At 41.2% G+C, this 18,058-nt stretch overlaps 1 protein-coding gene across 7 annotated transcripts in view; it reads left to right on the plus strand.

Annotated features, from left to right (window-relative positions):
• Window positions 1–17,712, plus strand: part of GRM1 (glutamate metabotropic receptor 1) — a 395,756-nt gene extending 378,044 nt beyond the window's left edge. For 3 of the 7 annotated variants that reach the window (XM_077896175.1, XM_077896184.1, XM_077896194.1), the window contains one exon: window positions 13,998–17,712. In XM_077896175.1, coding sequence (XP_077752301.1) covers window positions 13,998–14,910 — 913 coding nt within the window. In that variant the 3' untranslated portion in view covers window positions 14,911–17,712. Of the gene's footprint in view, window positions 1–6,011; window positions 6,097–7,742; window positions 8,392–13,997 lie in introns of those variants that run through there. The other 4 variants (XM_077896227.1, XM_077896211.1, XM_077896218.1 and 1 more) reach the window with 4 other exon arrangements.
• The last annotated feature ends 346 nt before the right edge of the window (window positions 17,713–18,058 follow it).

Below are 18,058 nucleotides of genomic sequence, written 5' to 3' on the forward strand. Positions count from 1 at the left end.
TAAAATAAAAATATATGAGACAAACAGAGAAATCCAAATAGTGATGTTAATATTAAACATTTAATACCAAATATCAAAGAATTACTATTAATATATTTTAGATATGATAATATTATTTTTCCTTTTATTATAAAAATGTGTGCTTATATACTGAATTACTTATGGATGAAAACATAATGATTTAGCTTTTCTTTAAAATAAATAAATGGTGGTATGGATGAAACAAGATTCACACATATATTATTACTGAAACTGAATAATAGGGATATGGGTATTCATTTTAGTATTTTCTCCATGTTTCTATATTTTTGAAATTTTTCATTATAAAAAGCCAATTTTAAAGATGTCTGAAAAAACATCAGAAAGAATATGAATTCTCATATACTAATGTAAATTGGGCAAGCACTTGGTAGAGCAATTTGGCCATATATAAGAAAGATGAATGCATACTCACAGCAATCCCCAACTCCACTTTTAGGTTCATATCTTAGAAAAAAATCTCCTATATCTCCCATATTTGTGTGCAAGGAGACATAATCTAGAATGTTTACTGCAGCATTGCTCCAAATAGCAAAATGTAGGAAACAACTTAAGTGGCCATCAGTAGGAGAATGGATTTTATTTGTGGTAGTGTGGTATGTATTCAGTTTAGATTAAGTGACTGAACTAGAGCTATACCTATCAATGTAATACAAAATGGACAAAATAGGCAAATTGCTGAATGGAAATAGAGTGTGATGTTATGTATATAAAATCTAAAAACATACTAAACACTACCATATATTATTTATTAGCACATATGAATATAAATGTTGTAAAAGTATTAAAATATGACAAGTGACGATCCACTCATACCAAACTTTCCCTCAGAAAGGAAAGGATTAGTATTAAGAATACTAGATAGGGACGCCTGGGTGGCTCAGTGGTTGAGCGTCTGCCTTTGGCTCAGGGCGTGATCCCAGGGTCCTAGGATTGAGTCTGTGTTAGATTCCCTACAGGGAGCCTGCTTCTCCCTCTGCCTATGTCTCTACCTCTCTCTCTCTGTGTCTCTCATGAATAAATAAATAAAATATTAAAAAAATAATATGTAGAGGGCTTCACATATATCCTTAATGTTTTCAAAAGAACAGAAACTTTATATAAGGCAAATGTTTGCCTTAAGATATTTGCCAAAGATATTTGACAAATCTTTGGCAATTAAATTGAATTTTATTAGGTTATTCTCTGCAAGCTCTTATTAGCTTAGAAATCTTAATAATTACAATTTATTTAAATTAGCAGTATTTTTTACACACCTGTGGAATGTGTTACACATCTGTGTTTATATAAAGAACACTAATGTACTATGTTACATATCCATGCCTAAAATGAAGAGTGGAAGAAATTACCGTTTACAAACGGCTTATGTAGACAATCAGAGCTCCACTCTCCACTCTGATAAACAAATGTTTAGAAATAAATATTTAAATTCAGATAATAGAAAAAAATGCACTTGGCTTTGGAAAGCAATTGGAGGCACAAATTATCCTATATTTATCTATAAGAAAAAAAAAAAGACCACACTCTGCTAAAATGGTCTTGAGTGGTTGCTGCCAATCTTTGTGATTACCTTGGACAGATGCCACATTATTATTTCCATGGTGAACTGACCATCTGGAATTGTATAGACCATTTTATCTCTGCTAAAAGTAGACTCACCTCCAAATCTATCATAGACATGCAACTTCAGACACAGACGGCTAACTTGTTCTGTACCTAGCTCTCACCTGCTCCTGCTACATCCATTCAATGTCACTAACATTGTCCCCACCCCCAACTCTACCCCCTACGATCTGAAGAGAAAACAGTTTATCATCTAGTAGAAGTTATTGAAATTCTTGAATAAGGAAAGTGGTTAGCATTCATAAGTAAAATGAAGTAAAGCTTGAGATACTGTGAATTAGTCTACTCTAAATTGCACTGAATTTAAAATATCTGGGTCTTTTGTCTGTGCTTTTGTCCCTCCATCTTTCAGAGGAGGGATTTTAATAGTGATGTCTTAAGCTGGGATAGCTTTTTGCTATTTGGAAGCTTTTCACATTTATTCTTTCAATAATCCTTTATGGATGAAAAAAACCTGAGTCTAAAAGGGGCAAATACACAGTTGGAGAGTGCCTGGTTTCCTGGGCCCTTATCCAGCCATCTTATTGCTACACTACCATGGTGAAACTTGTTTGTAACAACTTCTCAAGTTCATGTGAAGAGTAATTCCTAGCATAGAAACTGACATATTAATGAACTACGGTAAAGAAAATAACATCTTAAAACAAAGTCATATGGGACTAAGTACACCCAAAAAGAGATGGTCTCTTATCAGACAAAGGAAGATTTGGACAATGAGAATAGATGGGAGAAACTATAACAAGGAGTGACTGCATGGAAAGAAGAGGAAAGAAAGGAAAGGAAAGGAAAGGAAAGGAAAGGAAAGGAAAGGAAAGGAAAGGAAAGGAAAGGAAAGGAAAGAGAAAAGGGGAAGAAAAAAAGGAAAATTAGAAGGGAAGAAGAGGGAAAAAAGAGCAAAAGAAAATAAATCAACTGAACTTTCTGAAGAAATTGAAGAGGAATCTTTCTTACTAAATTTCTGGGGTTTCTTTAAATCTACAATTTCTGCCAAAAGATTCAAGCACAGATTTGAGACTTATATTTGACAAGTCTCCATATGCTACATTTTCCCTCCAAGCTTTTACTCTGGCTTACCGAATCTGTGGTTGGTTGAATATGTGGTTTTACAGTTGCTAAAAATACCCTGAAGTCAAGCTCCTCTCATTTTTTTTGTGCAGTTGATAAAATGGCCACTCTGGCATCAGATTTTTTCAAGGCTTTGTTTGGCCTGTAACCTTTAATCAACCCCCCTTTCATAAAAGTAAGGTCCGTAGGCATAGATCATTTACATTTCACAACACAAAGTGAGTCAGAGACTGAAGAAATGACACTATTAAGGAAATGCTATAATTTTTCAACTATTTCAAACAATAGTGAATTAAGGTGGCTTTGGGATACTGGGAGTTACTGTGTGGAGTTTGGCTGTCAATGTGGTTGCCACCCCTGAAGGAACCCCAGAACTGTAATTCCAAGTCAGTGACACAGGCCACGGAGCCCCCATCCCAGTCCCCAGGAGATAGACATGCTATATGGTCCAGGCATGTCACACTCTGCACCTATGCTAATGTCAGCACGCCAAGTCTCTGAGCTGCCAAAATGTTTCTCTGTACTTTTATCATCATACATATACCCAGCAGACAAGACCAGCTGCATCATTTGCACGGCCCAGTGCAAAAAGAAAACATGAGGCCCCTGGCTGAAAACACAGAGGGAAATGTTAAACAGACTATAATATAAAGTCTTTTCTTTTCTCCTGTGGTCTCTCTCTCAACCTGTCCTTATGTTTTTTGATTTGCCATTTAGTGCAGGGCAGGGGTGGGGGGAGGTTACTTGGGGGGCACGTATATAGCCGGCCAGGTGCCAAAGCCCCAGTTCTCTGACTCCATGCAGGTGCAGCCCTCAGGCTGCCAAGTCCTCCTCCCACCAGTCTAGTCACTGGGCAGACACTACAAGGAAATTGAACCGAGCATCTCTCCTTCTCACCTCTCTCCTACCCTGGCCCTTGGCAGACTGGTGACATCCAAGGACTAGAAAGTGGACTAGAAAGTGGACTAAAAAGTGACTGCATGGAGGATGAGTGAGAGGCTCACCCCTGTGGTGCCTGCTAATCCAAGGAGGGGACGGCCAATCACCTCCTTGAGGTGTTATGCAGCAGCACATGCACTTGACCCTGATTTGATCTCCCTGTACTCATGCCCAGAGAGCCCTGCCAGTGGTGGAGAGTGGAGAGTGATCCCTGGGCAGGGTCAGAGAGTGAAGACTCGTTGAGTCCCAGGGGGCACTAGTGAAGTCAGGAAGGCAGGACCCTAGGGGTAAGCTGAGGTTCCAAGCCCCTAAGTGCATGCTCCATTTCCCCATCAAACATCACTTACAAAACACAAATTAAGTGATACAATGATTACAGATTCCAAAATGGTGAATATCAACCACTAAATCCCAAGTGCAGGCCCTTCTGATGAGGGACACACTGTACCTCTGTATTAGACACAGGGGCCTGAAGCCAGCCTGGGTGGGGTCCTGGCTTCCCAGTACCATTGGGCCAGGCCACACGTAGACACTATCTACAGGTAGAATTAACTAGGAGATTCAAGGGACACAGGCAGTTTAGCATGTAGCCAAATGCTTTAAGTCTATTTTTCTGCCTTCCTTCCTGAGAAATGAAGTTGTTTTATTATTTTGTAGGTTAAATGTTCTTTCTTACTGATAGTTTCATTTATATACTCCAATATCATACTTCTATCCCTGGTCATCTACTTCCTGACTTCCATTGTTGACATGATTTTTGTGATTTCAGGTGGGCATATTGAATGTCAGGGACATAATACTTCAGCAAGTTTAATAGCGAACGTTGTCTCTTTGTCTATTTTTTTAAATAAATAGATTATTGCAATAGTAACAAAGTTACACCAAGGTGTTTCAAGTTTTTATCTCTGGGCAGGGATTTCAAATTATTCTGGGTAGATCATGTACTTTGAAAATGGTTTATTGAATGTCCCACACCTGGCAGAAATGCAAATATTGATTAATTTTATTTTTTCTCTTTCACCTTTGACTTTTTCCTCACCTTCTACATTCAGATCAGATTCCTTGATTTCAGGTATTGAAAAGCTATTCCAGTGTATTTTTGTCTCAAACCTCAAATTTACATCTCTCTTTCCTAGCATGTGCCAGGCCTCAGTCTAGAAGATGTGGAATGGGAAAGGGCATAGTCTGCTCCTGCAATGTCTCTGGCTCTTTCCTCTTCTGTTTCCCTTCCTCTGTCTGCTTTAATGGGGGGAAAAAGAGATAGGAAATACAGCAAAAGGTTTTGTCTTGCCTGCAGCTGTTATAATCCTCTTCTGATTAACACTGGATAATTGGCACCAGGATCTTGGGGTAGGTAGCCGATGCTGATACATAGAGAGTATTTGTGAGTTTTTAGGGACCCCTTTAGGAGACTTCATCACTGAGAGTTCCTTAATATTGATATTTTCTCCAATTCAACCAATCTCATCCATACCACCCACAGTACTTGCTGATGGTTCACCTTAGCATCTTGTTCCTGAAATTCTTTTCTGTGATTGGCAGCCATCTTATGTGGAATGATAACAAGATGGCTTTACTCCACTACCTTCTAAAGTGCTGCCTAACTCATGGGAATCCTCACTTCAACAGAGGATGGTAAAAGGCCAACTGCCCATGGCTACCCCGTTAGCCTTGCCATGACCAATCAATGCTGTTTTCCCCATATCATCCTATGTGCTGTATAAGGAGACCTCTAACCAAGGAACGAGATGACTTCTCCCCAAGTGGCAGATCCCTCCAGTCTCTTGCCACTCCCCCTCTCTGCACTGTCAGATATATTCCATCTTGGGAGGGTCAAGAGATAAATGTGACTTGATAGGAAGTGAAACATAATATGAAGGAAAATTAGCAATGCAATTAAAATTCACAGTGTAAGACATAAATCCATGAACATCCTTTAAGAGAAGGGTGGTGAGTGGGAAGATTCAGCCTGCATCAGTGTGAGTGGAGGTGGAGCCCATTGCCATCAGGAAGAAAGGGAGATGTCAAGAGTGGAGGGAAAGAGCTGATTTTGGACAGAAAGACACATGGCAGAAAAAGCATCTGCCACTTGGAAAGAGATGGTCCCATAAGGTAGAAGAAAGAATGCACTCCACTGATGTGGCTTTCAGAAATGAGCCTGGCAGTAAGAAATAGCCAGCCAGTGCAAGGAAGACACATGGGGGTGGAGATGACATGGAGAAAGGCTGAGGAGCCAGGCTAGGCTCTGGCCCAGACCCAGGCACCACCTGAGTGGTGTGATCACTATATCTGTACACGTGTATAACCACTCACTCACTGGGTGTCTTTTTCTTTTCAATCTTCAGGAAGAGGCAGCCAGAATTCTCGCCCACCAGCCAATGTCCGTCGGCACATGTGCAACTTTGAAAACCCCCACACTGCAGTGAATGTGTAAGAAAAGCTGCATGGAAAATGTAGTGGTTTGCCCCTTGCTTTCTCTCTCCTGGGTTTTTCCACTTTCTAACATGGAAACAGATGTGGTGCATGCCATCAAGAATGAGGAACCATTTACGTGCCATGGTTTGCACGACTGCCTTAATTTGATTGTCCATCGTTCTTAAAAGGGCACTGTCAAGTTGTTAGTCTTTTTGCTTTTTTTAAGTTTCAATGCAAGACGCAACACTTTTTCTGATTCTGGAGATTCACTTTTGTTTGTGACTCCCACTCACAAGCTTGAAAGTGAATTTCCCCCCTTCATAAATTTGTCAGCTTTTCCTTGGCAAACAGAGCTCTTTCTTTGCTTTTCTTTTTTTTTTTTCTTTTCTTTTTTCTTTTTTTTTCTTTTTCTTTTTTTTTTTTTTTTGCCTTTTTGCTGTTGCACAAATGTTTGAAATGATAACTGTCTGCACTAAAGTAAAAGCCATAACATGAACTTATGGAGAGTCCCATGATGTCACTTTGAGGGGGTGGGCGCTGACGTGAGCCTCTGCTGGGCACCTCCCACACCCTGGGGAGCACAGAACAAAAGTTTTGTGAGTCCCACGAAAAGAGAATTTTATAAAAAAGGAAATGCTGTTATTTCCCCAGAATTTTGAGCGTTTTTATCAGATTTTTGCCGTCTGATAAAAATGGTGCATGTTTGGTCCAATTTTTGACCTTTAGATCTTGACAGTGCCTTTTTAAGTTAACAAAAGAACATAGACCATGTTCAATTCATTGTGCATGGAGTCTGTGGTCATTTTCAGCTGTTCCTTTACAGCCCTTCAAACTCCTGGGAGAGTCAAAGGTACACATTCCTGCAGCAGGAGGGAGCCCACCAATAAGGTGTCTGTGGTTCGAATAGCTCTTCAGAGAGAAGAGCCCAATTTGTTCAAATGTTTGGTACTGAACCTGGCTGTGGAGGCCAGTGTTTGAGGCTGTGGTGGCCAGTGTTTGAGGCTGTGGTGTCTCTTTTCTTCACTCAGTGGAGTGCATTGGGAAGTCTATGTTCTGATATTCCCTTAAGAAGCCCAAACGAAGAGAGCGTGGTCTCAAATCATACTGATTCTTTGAGGGAAAAATATAGCCATGCCAGTATGTTTCAGATGCTGGTCAGGAGGCCCCTGCACATCCAAAGCGACTCTAGTTTGCTTGGATGCATTCTCTATAATTTTCCCAAGTCAAGAGGCATTGAGCATTACTTGCAGCATGGGGTTGAGTGTGACCAAGGGCACAGCAAGGAGATCCTGATTATGACAACTGCTGGCTGCCTGTCAAAAGGGATTGATGGGAATAGTAGATGTGCTTGCCCTGCCATGACAGCAGGGCCAGAAAGGGAGGAGAGTCACCTAACATTTCATGACTTAAAGGTGAGTGCCTAAAAGCAAAAGCAAAGACTCAAAAGTGGGTATATTCATGGTAGGTGATGAAAGAAATGCAACAATCAGCAAAGCTAGTAAGTTGGTTGTTAAGAATTCTCAGAATAGGATCTATTGAAGCTTTCTTTCAGGAGACTATAAAGGATCAGGAAAAGATTGAGAAGAGACTGGCTATTTTTAGCCTTGGTCGTCCCTCAACAAACAACAACAGAAAAGATATGTTCTCTCTATGACTTTCAGTTCCCACAGCTGTTGTGAACAATGGAGGCAAAGGACTAGTGATGGAGATAAAGCTGCCTACTGGACCGTTATGGTATGGCTAGATCCATCCTGCCTCTGAGGAAAAATCCCAGCAGAGCAATGCAACTGCCCTGTGTTTCCCAGAACAGTGAGGACTCCAGGTTAGAGCTGAGGAACACTGAATGACTTGCTATTAAAAGCGCAGGTCTGGTAGCGTGGAGCATAGAAGATACAGTAATGCTAGACTTGAAGTTCCTTCAGAGCGAATGGAATCTAGACTCATCTTATACTTCCTGGAAGAATATAATTACAGCTGGTATACCTCTGCTAAAACAACACTCCTATACCAACATGAAGTCTTCAATAAACTTTGGCATGAGAATTTCTTTCCTTAGCCAGTAATCATGATTAAGTTGAACCAATGGCCACATAAAATGTACTTGGAAAAAGTTTAGTGACCATCAAAATTCTACTCATTGGTTTGCAACAGACTTGTCAGTTTTCTCAAGACAGTAGATCCTAAGCCTAGGCAAAATTTATGGAGCATTCCCTACTTTTCTGGCTTTGGTGAGCTCATTTTATCTGTGGATCTTTTTCTTGATTGATTCACCGAAGAAAGCAGAAAGCTCAATAAAGGCAAACCGATTTCCTTTGTGTTGTCTTTTATTATCCGATAACTTTAACATATACAATGTGATTCCTCTAAAGGTCTTAAAAGGAGGGCTGTATATTTAGATTTTGAGCTATTGTAAATTTCAGCAAGCCAAGTGGTTCTCTGACCAGCTTATGATGTTAGAATCGGAGGAGAGAAAATTCACAGTGCTATTTAAGACTGATACCCACAGAAGCTACCAAGTTACCGTGTAGTCGAGAAGCGTTTGTCTCCACTAACATTCAGAGATGGTCCACCTTAGTAGTGATGAGTCAAGAAGGTGAGGAATTTTAAGTATGTTCCCATAGGCTCCCAGAGATTGTATACTGAATATGCAGGTTTTTCTGGAAAGCTTTCAAAAGTGTAACTGGCATCAGTGGAAGTCCTTTGTACTGAAGACTAACTTGGCGTTGCCTGAGAAAACAAGAGTCTGACTCATCGGGCTTCAAATAGTTCCTGTGCCTGTGATTCTACAAGAATCACTACTCAGACTTCCTTCTGCTACCGGCTCCCTGAAGCAGGAAGAGGCGAGGCCTTTGGGCAGCACGTGTCTGGCATTCCTTTCTGGGTGTCTCAGTTGGGGCAGTACCAGACTTTTTTGAAAGGCCTTGTGTCCCCACCGTGGCTGCAAGGCCGCAGCAAAACTGCCCACAAGTCTGTAGCTTTGGTTTATTTTCTGGATTTGGTAAACCATTCTCTCCATGCTGTGACTCAATGGCATTTCCTGTTTCCACTTTCACTTTCAGAGAAAACAAATGCTAATCTCTTCAGGTTTCAAGGAGTGAGTCTCCTCTCCTTAAGCAAAGGTCTTGCCTTGTCTGTGGGCTCTCTGGATGCCATCCTTATGTCTGTCGTGAAGCTATTAAGCCTCGTGGCAAAGACTTGAATTGGACATAAGGGAGACAGGTGCTGTGTAAGCTTCCCCCTCAGGCAGCTTGTGCAGGATGCTTCCCTCCTGATCTCAAACACCCACCCACTGTTATTCCCATTTTAGACCTCTCTGGAGCAGAGAGCAGTGTACCCTGCAGATGTAACTAGTACTTACTGAAACAAATAAAACAGACAAGATCACTCCTAATGTCAAAGATATACTAATCTGTTTACACCACCCACTTCGAACTATTCTCTAAAGTGCTGTAAATATTGGGTTTTCTGTTTGGGGGGATTGTTATACTTATCTAATGAGAGAAAAACCAAAGCAAGATCCCAAGCCTGTCATAGCTGGCACGGCAGCCCCAGGCCTGCTTGGCTCTGCACACTCCCAGTATAGATCACCCTCTACATCCTGGTTCCTCTCCAGCCTAACAGCCATTTCCTCCAAAAACTTCTGTGTCGATAAATATATTTAGCCACCTGAGGAATTCATGCCAAATGCTACTGCATTTGATCTTCAAATATGAGATTGTTTTAGGCCCGATGTCTGTCTTCTGAAGTGAGAGCAGGAACATGGGGTATTTTGCAGCAATTGTATGATGTTTCCAGATCAGGTTCTTTGCCTAAGACTTCTATTTAGGAAATCGAGTAAAATTAAATAATAGAAGAAATTGGTGGCTTGAAACAGAAGATATTAAAGTCTGGTATTGGGCAGCCCCAGTGGCCCAGCGGTTTGGTGCCACCTTCGGCCCAGGGCGTGATCCTGGAGACCCGGGATCCAGTACCACGTCTCCCTGCATGGAGCCTGATTCTCCCTCTGCCCCTCTCTCTCTGTCTCTCATGAATAAATAAATAAATCTTTAAAAAAATAAAGTCTGGTATTAAATAGAAGACTTATTTCATAATAATACTGAATTTTGATAATTTGCAATATTTTATACATTTTTCTCTTCTTAATATCATAGCAGTAGGTTCCCAGCCTTTTCAAGTAGGGTAATCCCTTTTCACACCAAAATGCTTATTAAACTTTCACTCAAATCCATGATAGTAATTGTACATTTTTTTCAGTAGCCGCTTGACCACAAAACACAAAAAAGCTTCTCAGAATTTAGCTACCCTTGTGTCCAGCAGCACATTTTATCATGATATCATTTATATGCATTGAAAATAGCAGTGTTTAATCTATCAAGACATAACACTGATCCAGCCCCAAAACACAGCTTACGGCATGCATAGATTCACGGACCATTCAAGTTGTATATGGACCATACGTTGGAAACAACAAATTCAGGACTAAAGTTTGCACTCCGTGCTGCAGCTTCTATTAGATGATACATTTCCTTCACTATCTCTGGTTTTTAGGAAGCAATTTATTTTGTCCTTGGAAAAAAGAGGTTAATCTAATTTTCTTAATCTGACAAATGCCCTGGGACATTAGAACTGTTTCCTAATTAAACAGTACTTTACAGCAAATCTAGAGCAAGACTCTGAGGGGAAGGAAAGCTGCAAATTTTGATGGCCAGTATAAAAATCTCCCGTTACAAAAACAAAAATGGTATTGGATTAAAACAGAACCAAGTGGTGATTTTTACCTACATGTAAGATGATTAATAATATCATTAACATAAGGAAGCACATGATTTTAAAAAGAGGCCCATGTAAGACCCTGGGGAGTGGAGGAAAACAGCCCATGTGGGTGAGTGAATGAGTAAGTAAGTGAAGTCAGTCCCAGGAATACAAGGATGCCTTTTTGCCAGCATAAATGGAGAATGGAGCAATGTTTTGTTGGGATATGTAAGCCTGATGGTTAAGTAAGGTGTAGACTAGCTTTCAAGGGACTTATTTCTTAAATACACACACATACGCACACACACACACAACTAAATAAAGACACAAGGCATCTTTTTAGTTTAATGATTTTTTAAAAAATAAGCATTGAGAGGACGGCATTAGGAAAAGGAAAAGATGTTTCCACTGTAATTAAAAGTGATGCAAATAAAAGGCTCCTGGATGGCTAGGTCTGTTGAGCATCTGATTCCTGATTTCCACTTAGATCACAATTTCAGGGTGCTGGGATCTAGCTCCGAGTTGGGCTCCTTGCTCAGGGCGGAGTCTGCTTGTCTCTCTCCCTCCTCCTTTGCCCTTCTTCCCACTCACTGTCTCTCTCAAATAAAATCTTTTTTTAAAAATGGGATGCAAATCATTGAGGTTGGATGGTACACTAAAACATATTTAAAAGGCAAGGCAAGAGGCAAATCAGTGGTTTTATACTTTCTGGAAGAGTCATAATGAATGTATAAAGAGGGTGTGAAAGTAGAGTAGAGAGTGGAGGAAATTGAGAAAGAAGGAAGTGGGAGGTGAGCTTACCTAGAGTTTCAAACTCAGAAGAGGAACAGTGGATTGTGGTCTTGGTTGCTGGCTTGTTGACTATCCGTTCATGCTGGGAACACCAATTATCTGTTCTTTGTTGACTCAACTCAGAAGAAAGGTTGTCTAACAATGTGGAAACTGAAAAGTCAGTAATTCTGCATTTACAAGTACTTCCACATTCTCAGGGAATATATTAAGCATATATTTCAAAGAAGTATCAATTTTCATATAGTATTTTGGAGATGAGACTTTTCTTAAGCAACTAAAAATATAGCATATATGGGGCCCCTGGGTGGCTCAGTCAGCTGAGCATCCGACTCCTGGTTTCGGCTCAGGTGGTGATCTCAGGGTTGTGAGATCAAGCCCCCCAACCCTAGTGTTGGGCTCTGTGCTCAGTGGGGAGTCTGCTCAAGATTCTCCCTCTCCCTCTGCTTGCACACACACTCTCTCTCAAATATATATATATACACACATATATATATATGCTATACATTCTATGATATATATATATGTATAGAAATTATAAGATAGATAGAGGAACCACCTTTTCCCAAATAATGAGCAAAATTTTAAGTTTATATCTAGTTTAGGACTCTTATATCCAGAATTTTCTATAATAGATATCAGAATTTCTGCAAGACTCTGTACTTATTTGACTCACTTCATTTTTCAAGATTATAATATATAAAATGTCAAAACATTACTGTCATCATAAATGCCACACATATAATTTTTGAAGTATTCGTTCTTGTATTTTCAAAATGATTTAATGAACCATTATATTAACTATTGATCATTTCCTACATTTTTCCAAACAAAAGACCATGATACAGAATAGTCTATTTCACACATCCACCTAAGAAAAAAAAATGTTCCTTATCCCTATTCCTTTTACTGTCAAAAATGTGTTAACATTGTGCTACTTTTTCTGTTGTTTTCATGGATACAGTGAAAAAGCAAACTCAAAAAAAAAAAAAAAGAACCACATACACACAAGAAAAACTATTTCCTGATGTAAGTATTAACACTGCTGTTATTAATAGTATACTATGGTAAGGTACCACCATCTGCTAAAAGTTATACAGAAAGAAAGCTAAAAGTCCAAAAGTAAGACCAGAGTTATTATAACATACAGAATAGAATTTGAATGATATACACAGTACATCTCTTTTCTTCCTCCACCTTCTCCTTCTTCTCTTTCTCCTCCTCTTCTCCTTCTTTCTCTCCTCCTCCTCTCCTTCTTCCTCTTCTTCTCCTCCTCCTTCTTCTATTTGATTGGTTTTTTGATGGTCCCATGAAGATGAAAGTGTATAAAGTGGGAGGGCTGCTGGTACCCTAACATTTTTCTTCTCCAAAGCTCTATGAGGAAAAGACCAGGGAGGGGTCTTTGTCTCTGTAACTTCTGCTTTCTCTGAATCTTAATTTCATCGCATTGTTGAAGGACTAAACCAGGGTCTGAGCATCTACATTTTGCTGGGCTTCCTGGTTCTCTGTCTTTCCAAACACACCTAGTTAAAAGTCCCCAGTGGGGAAATCCCAGACTAGCTGCTCTGAATCAGGGCCTTTATGTGAATTGTGATCCATTGTGTGTGTCGGGAATAGTGTGTTGAAATAGAAAGGAAAGCATAAGTTATGACACCCATAAGTGGAACATGGGTCTGGGATTTCTGTCATCTGCTTTTTTCTCTTCTGTACAGGTGCCATGTGTCTGACCCTGCTGCTCTGGTACCAGGAGATACCTGCCTATCAGAAAGGGTGACTGAGAGGATATATTTTATAACCTCACAGGACAATGAGAGTGGCTTAATACGTGGGTTTTACTTTGTTCCAGGGACTAAGAAGAAAGGGAGGCAAGAGCTATGGTCATTATGTTCTGTTGTCCACGTGTAACTATAGTTTTATTTCTTATTCGTTTCCTCCATCCATTTTGGAATCTTTCAAAGGCTTGCACTGAGTGGCAGCGTTGGGATTACCTTAGGTGTATGCGTGGGTATGTGTGTGTGTGATAACTTTGTGAAATCTCAGACCTAAAAGAAACTAGCTGCTTCTGCCACAGGCTGGCTTTTCTCCCCTCCGACTTCCTCAGGGTCGAAGTGTTCTGCTTTGTCTTGGGGTTGATGAAATCCCTGACCGCAGCTACAGAGGCAAGCTGCGGTCACCGCAGCTTTTGGCATTTGACCTTTAACAAGGGGAGGTTAAGGGTATGGAGGCCAGGCATACAGTCACCCGCCGGGGGGTGGGTGGTTGGGGTGGGGGTGGGGATCAAATTGTATTGAGCTGCGATTGCGTATCATTTATAGGTGTTTTCTCCTGTGTGCATGATATATCTGCAAATAAATCCATCTCTATTTTATTCATAGTTCTAATGGCAAGTCTGTGTCATGGTCTGAACCAGGTGGAAGACAGGTGCCCAAGGGACAGCACATGTGGCACCGCCTCTCTGTGCACGTGAAGACCAATGAGACGGCCTGCAACCAAACGGCCGTCATCAAGCCCCTCACTAAAAGTTACCAGGGCTCCGGCAAGAGCCTGACTTTTTCCGATACCAGCACCAAAACCCTTTACAACGTGGAGGAGGAGGATGCCCAGCCCGTCGGCTTCAGCCCTCCCAGCAGCCCTTCCATGGTGGTGCACCGCCGCGTGCCAACGGCTGTGAGCACCCCGCCTCTGCCACCCCACCTGACCACAGACGAGACCCCCCTCTTCCTGGCAGACCCGGCCATCCCCAAGGGCTTGCCCCCTCCCCTCCAGCAGCCACCGCAACCGCAGAAATCCCTGATGGACCAGCTGCAGGGAGTGGTCAACAATTTCAGCACCGGGATCCCGGATTTCAACGCGGTGCTGGCGGTGCCCGGGGGCCCGGGGAACGGGGTGCGCCCGCTGTACCCGCCCCCGGCGCCCCCGCAGCACCTGCAGATGCTCCCGCTGCAGCTGAGCACCTTCGGGCCGGAGCCCGCCTCCCCGCCGGCGGAGGACGAGGACGAGGACGACAGCGAGAGGTTTAAGCTCCTCCAGGAGTACCTGTACGAGCGGGAGGGGAACACGGAGGAGGACGAGCTGGAGGAGGACGACGACGAGCTGCAGGCGGCCGGCAAGCCGGCGCCCGAGGATTCGCCCGCCCTGACGCCACCGTCGCCCTTCCGCGACTCGGTGGCCTCGGGCAGCTCGGTGCCCAGCTCCCCCGTGTCCGAGTCGGTGCTCTGCACCCCTCCCAACGTGACCTACGCCTCGGTCATTCTGAGGGACTATAAGCAAAGCTCTTCCACCTTGTAGGAAGGAGGTGTCCACGTGGAAAAGCAAGAGAATCCAGGGAGCACCGGCACCTCCGGAGGTGTGTGGGCAGCTGCTAGGAGGAGGAGGAGGAGGAGGAGGAGCAGGAGGAGGAGGAGGAGGAGGAGGAGGAGGAGGGAGAGGAGGCGAAGTCAGCGGGAAAGGGAGCGACGCTGCTGCCTTAGGGAAGGCCAGAGGGAACTGTGCTCTGGGAGCCAACGATGAACCAGGCGAGGATCCCGATTCTTGAATTATTCAAAAGCCTTCTCTGGGAAGAAAGGGAATTCTGACAAAGCACAATCCCATATAGCATACAACCTTCACCGCATAAATTAATAAACAAACAAACAAATAAATCAACAGACATCATCTCCTTTGTTGGACAATTGTGCATAGATATACGTGCCCACACACACTTGGCCAGCTTGAAAAGAGCCAGTCCAGGTGGACCCGCCGGGTGAATCAGTAGTTGACATCATGGTAGTCATGGTAGTCCTCGTGTGATGGAGCCAGACAGCAGGTGGGTGAAGGAGGGGCAGGTGTGCAACCACCCATGCTACGGCAGCTCATTTTTCTCTACCCCTTTTCCTTAATGGTCTTCGAGAGCTTCGGGAACTGGCCCAAACAGGGGCTTCTCTTCACCCATTGCACCTGATCCAGAGCCAGGCTTGTCACACTTGGAAAGAAACGGTATGGACACCCTGCTGCTCTGTGATTTCTCTCTATTTAGGAAAACAGGAATCAGAGCTAAAGCATCACCAAAAAGTGCTTCGTCGGGAGTGCTAAGGGAGGATGGAGTGAGAAGCAGGACACCATGGAAGGGTGAGGCGGTGAACACAATCAGCACAAATTAGGTACCATATTTGATACTCGCTGATTGGTGATTTCGGAAAGAAGTAGAACAAGAGGTAATTTTGAGAGTGGCAGAAGATGTTTTGTGGATTATCTTGTGTTTGTGCCAAGGGGGCTCTTCTCTGCCCTTCAATTAAAGAGAACACACCATGTGGCAAAATTGTTACATTACATTTACTGTAGCAAATAATATTACCAGTTGAACTTCTAAGATGCTGTATGTGTATCTGGTGCCATTGTTTCTCCTATGTACTACAGAAACGAATCCATCTGCCAACTTAATGGTGTACTCATAGCAACTATTACTGGTTCAATGACAAATAATTCTTTCCTCCTGTCATCAAAGTCCCTGTAACTAGTGCGTAAATGTGTTTCTGTGTCCTTGTATACATGTGATGATAAAATGTGTGCAATGTAATGTCAGTGGAACTGCAACTAGAAGGTTGTCTTTCCAATAGAGTATAGATATTTTTATGTTCAAATAATGTTTTATATATTGTCACCAATATCTACAGAAGCTTTTGAAGGTTTGAGTGCTGTGGTCCAATGGTTTTCATACGATGCTCAGATGGTCCTTCCTCTTCTAAGAGGGAACTTATTTTTCAGATATTTTATGATGTGGAACATGTAATTAATGAAATGGCTTGAAAATTTATCATATTAAAAATTCATTAAAAAACTGTGGGTAACAATAAAGAGGTACATTTTATAAATTTTCACACATCATTATTAAAACATGAGATTAAAATGACAATAATGAGATTATTTTAGGTCATTTTAGATTTTTTTAAAAAGGATTTTCCACAGCGACTTGAGCTTTCAGTGCTTACAGCGTATACTAGCCTCTATGTCTGATAATAATTTCTCAAATTATCTATTCATCACTTCTTACTTTCTTTTCATTGTTATTTCTATGTACTTTTATTCCTCTATTTTCACTGTCATCACTTTTCTTTATGCTTTTGTTATTTGCTGTGTGTAATATCCACGTATGTGTAACCCAGTTGTTTCATTTTTGTTCTCCTTTTTACACCCAATAAAAGCAATTTTTCTTGCTGTTTTGATCTCTTCTATTATTTGTGGAATGAAGCTTACCCCTTTAAATATCTGTTTATGCCTTATGTGCAGTCATATTTTAATATGCTTCCTTCATGTGGAAGCTAATTTCTCAGCCAAAAATCATCTTAGAGTCTTTAAATACCCACTGCATCATTTGTTCAAAATTTAACATCAGCTCCAAAGTTTGAGGCTCGTGTTTCTTATGCCTTCCCATATTCTACTGCCAAGTTTAGTCGGTTCCATATCAAGAATGGACTGCCTTTCCTTTAAAAAATTATTTGTAACACCTGTGGTAGAAAGACCTCATGACTGAAACAGGAATTTCAGCTCCATGTTTTCACGGTAATGGAGCAGAATGAGGAACATAGATGGTTCCAGGACTTAATAGACGGTCTGCTTATTGGCAAACTAGCAAGTAAAAGCCTACTATCTATTATTTGTGAAACATGTTTTTTATCTTAATGCCACTAACATATGTCCTTGATATCACAAGACTTGTGCATTCAGATTTTTTTTTTTTAAAGTAAGAATAGATCAGGAAAACTGCTCTACTATTCAGATAATATAAGATGTCAGTTTGTTCTGAGGTTTTAGTCCGAGACATTTGGTGAACACATTCAACACCAAACACATTATTTCTCTGAATGCCTAATATCATCATGATTAAAAGTTTTCCTGAATATAATACAGTATTAGCTCTTATAGCATAATTGTTCAAAATTGGAAATGTACACATACATACCCTATACCAAAAGGGCAGATACTCTTCACCTTAATGTATGTGCTTATACAGGTTGTTTAGCTTCTTGTAAAAGTGTTTTCCTTTGGCTTGTTACTGCCTTTTGTCAGATAATCTTGATAATGCTGTATAATAAATATTTTCTATTTATTAAATATGTGTATTCCTTCTCCATGCTTTGCCAGAGTTACAATAAGAGAAATAGACTGGTACAAAGAACAATTACAGTGGTTTGATTTTGCTCACATGTCTTTTAGATCAAAGTTGGAGAATATTACACAAAATCTACAGGCCAGGTAGGTGACAAGGTAGAGCACATTTTGACTCTGAGAAAGATCGTACTTGAAACTCTAAATTAAAATTAAATCTAAAAATAAAATAAAATAAAATTAAATTAAATAAAATTAAATTAAATCTAGAATTTGAATATTCAGTGCTATGGCAGACACTGCCTTTCATCTATTTTGAGAAAATGTATGAGGCTTGACAAACTCCTGGATC

The sequence above is a fragment of the Canis aureus genome, chromosome 1 (genome assembly GCF_053574225.1).
Source record: "Canis aureus isolate CA01 chromosome 1, VMU_Caureus_v.1.0, whole genome shotgun sequence".
Classification (NCBI taxonomy): Eukaryota; Metazoa; Chordata; class Mammalia; order Carnivora; family Canidae; genus Canis; species Canis aureus.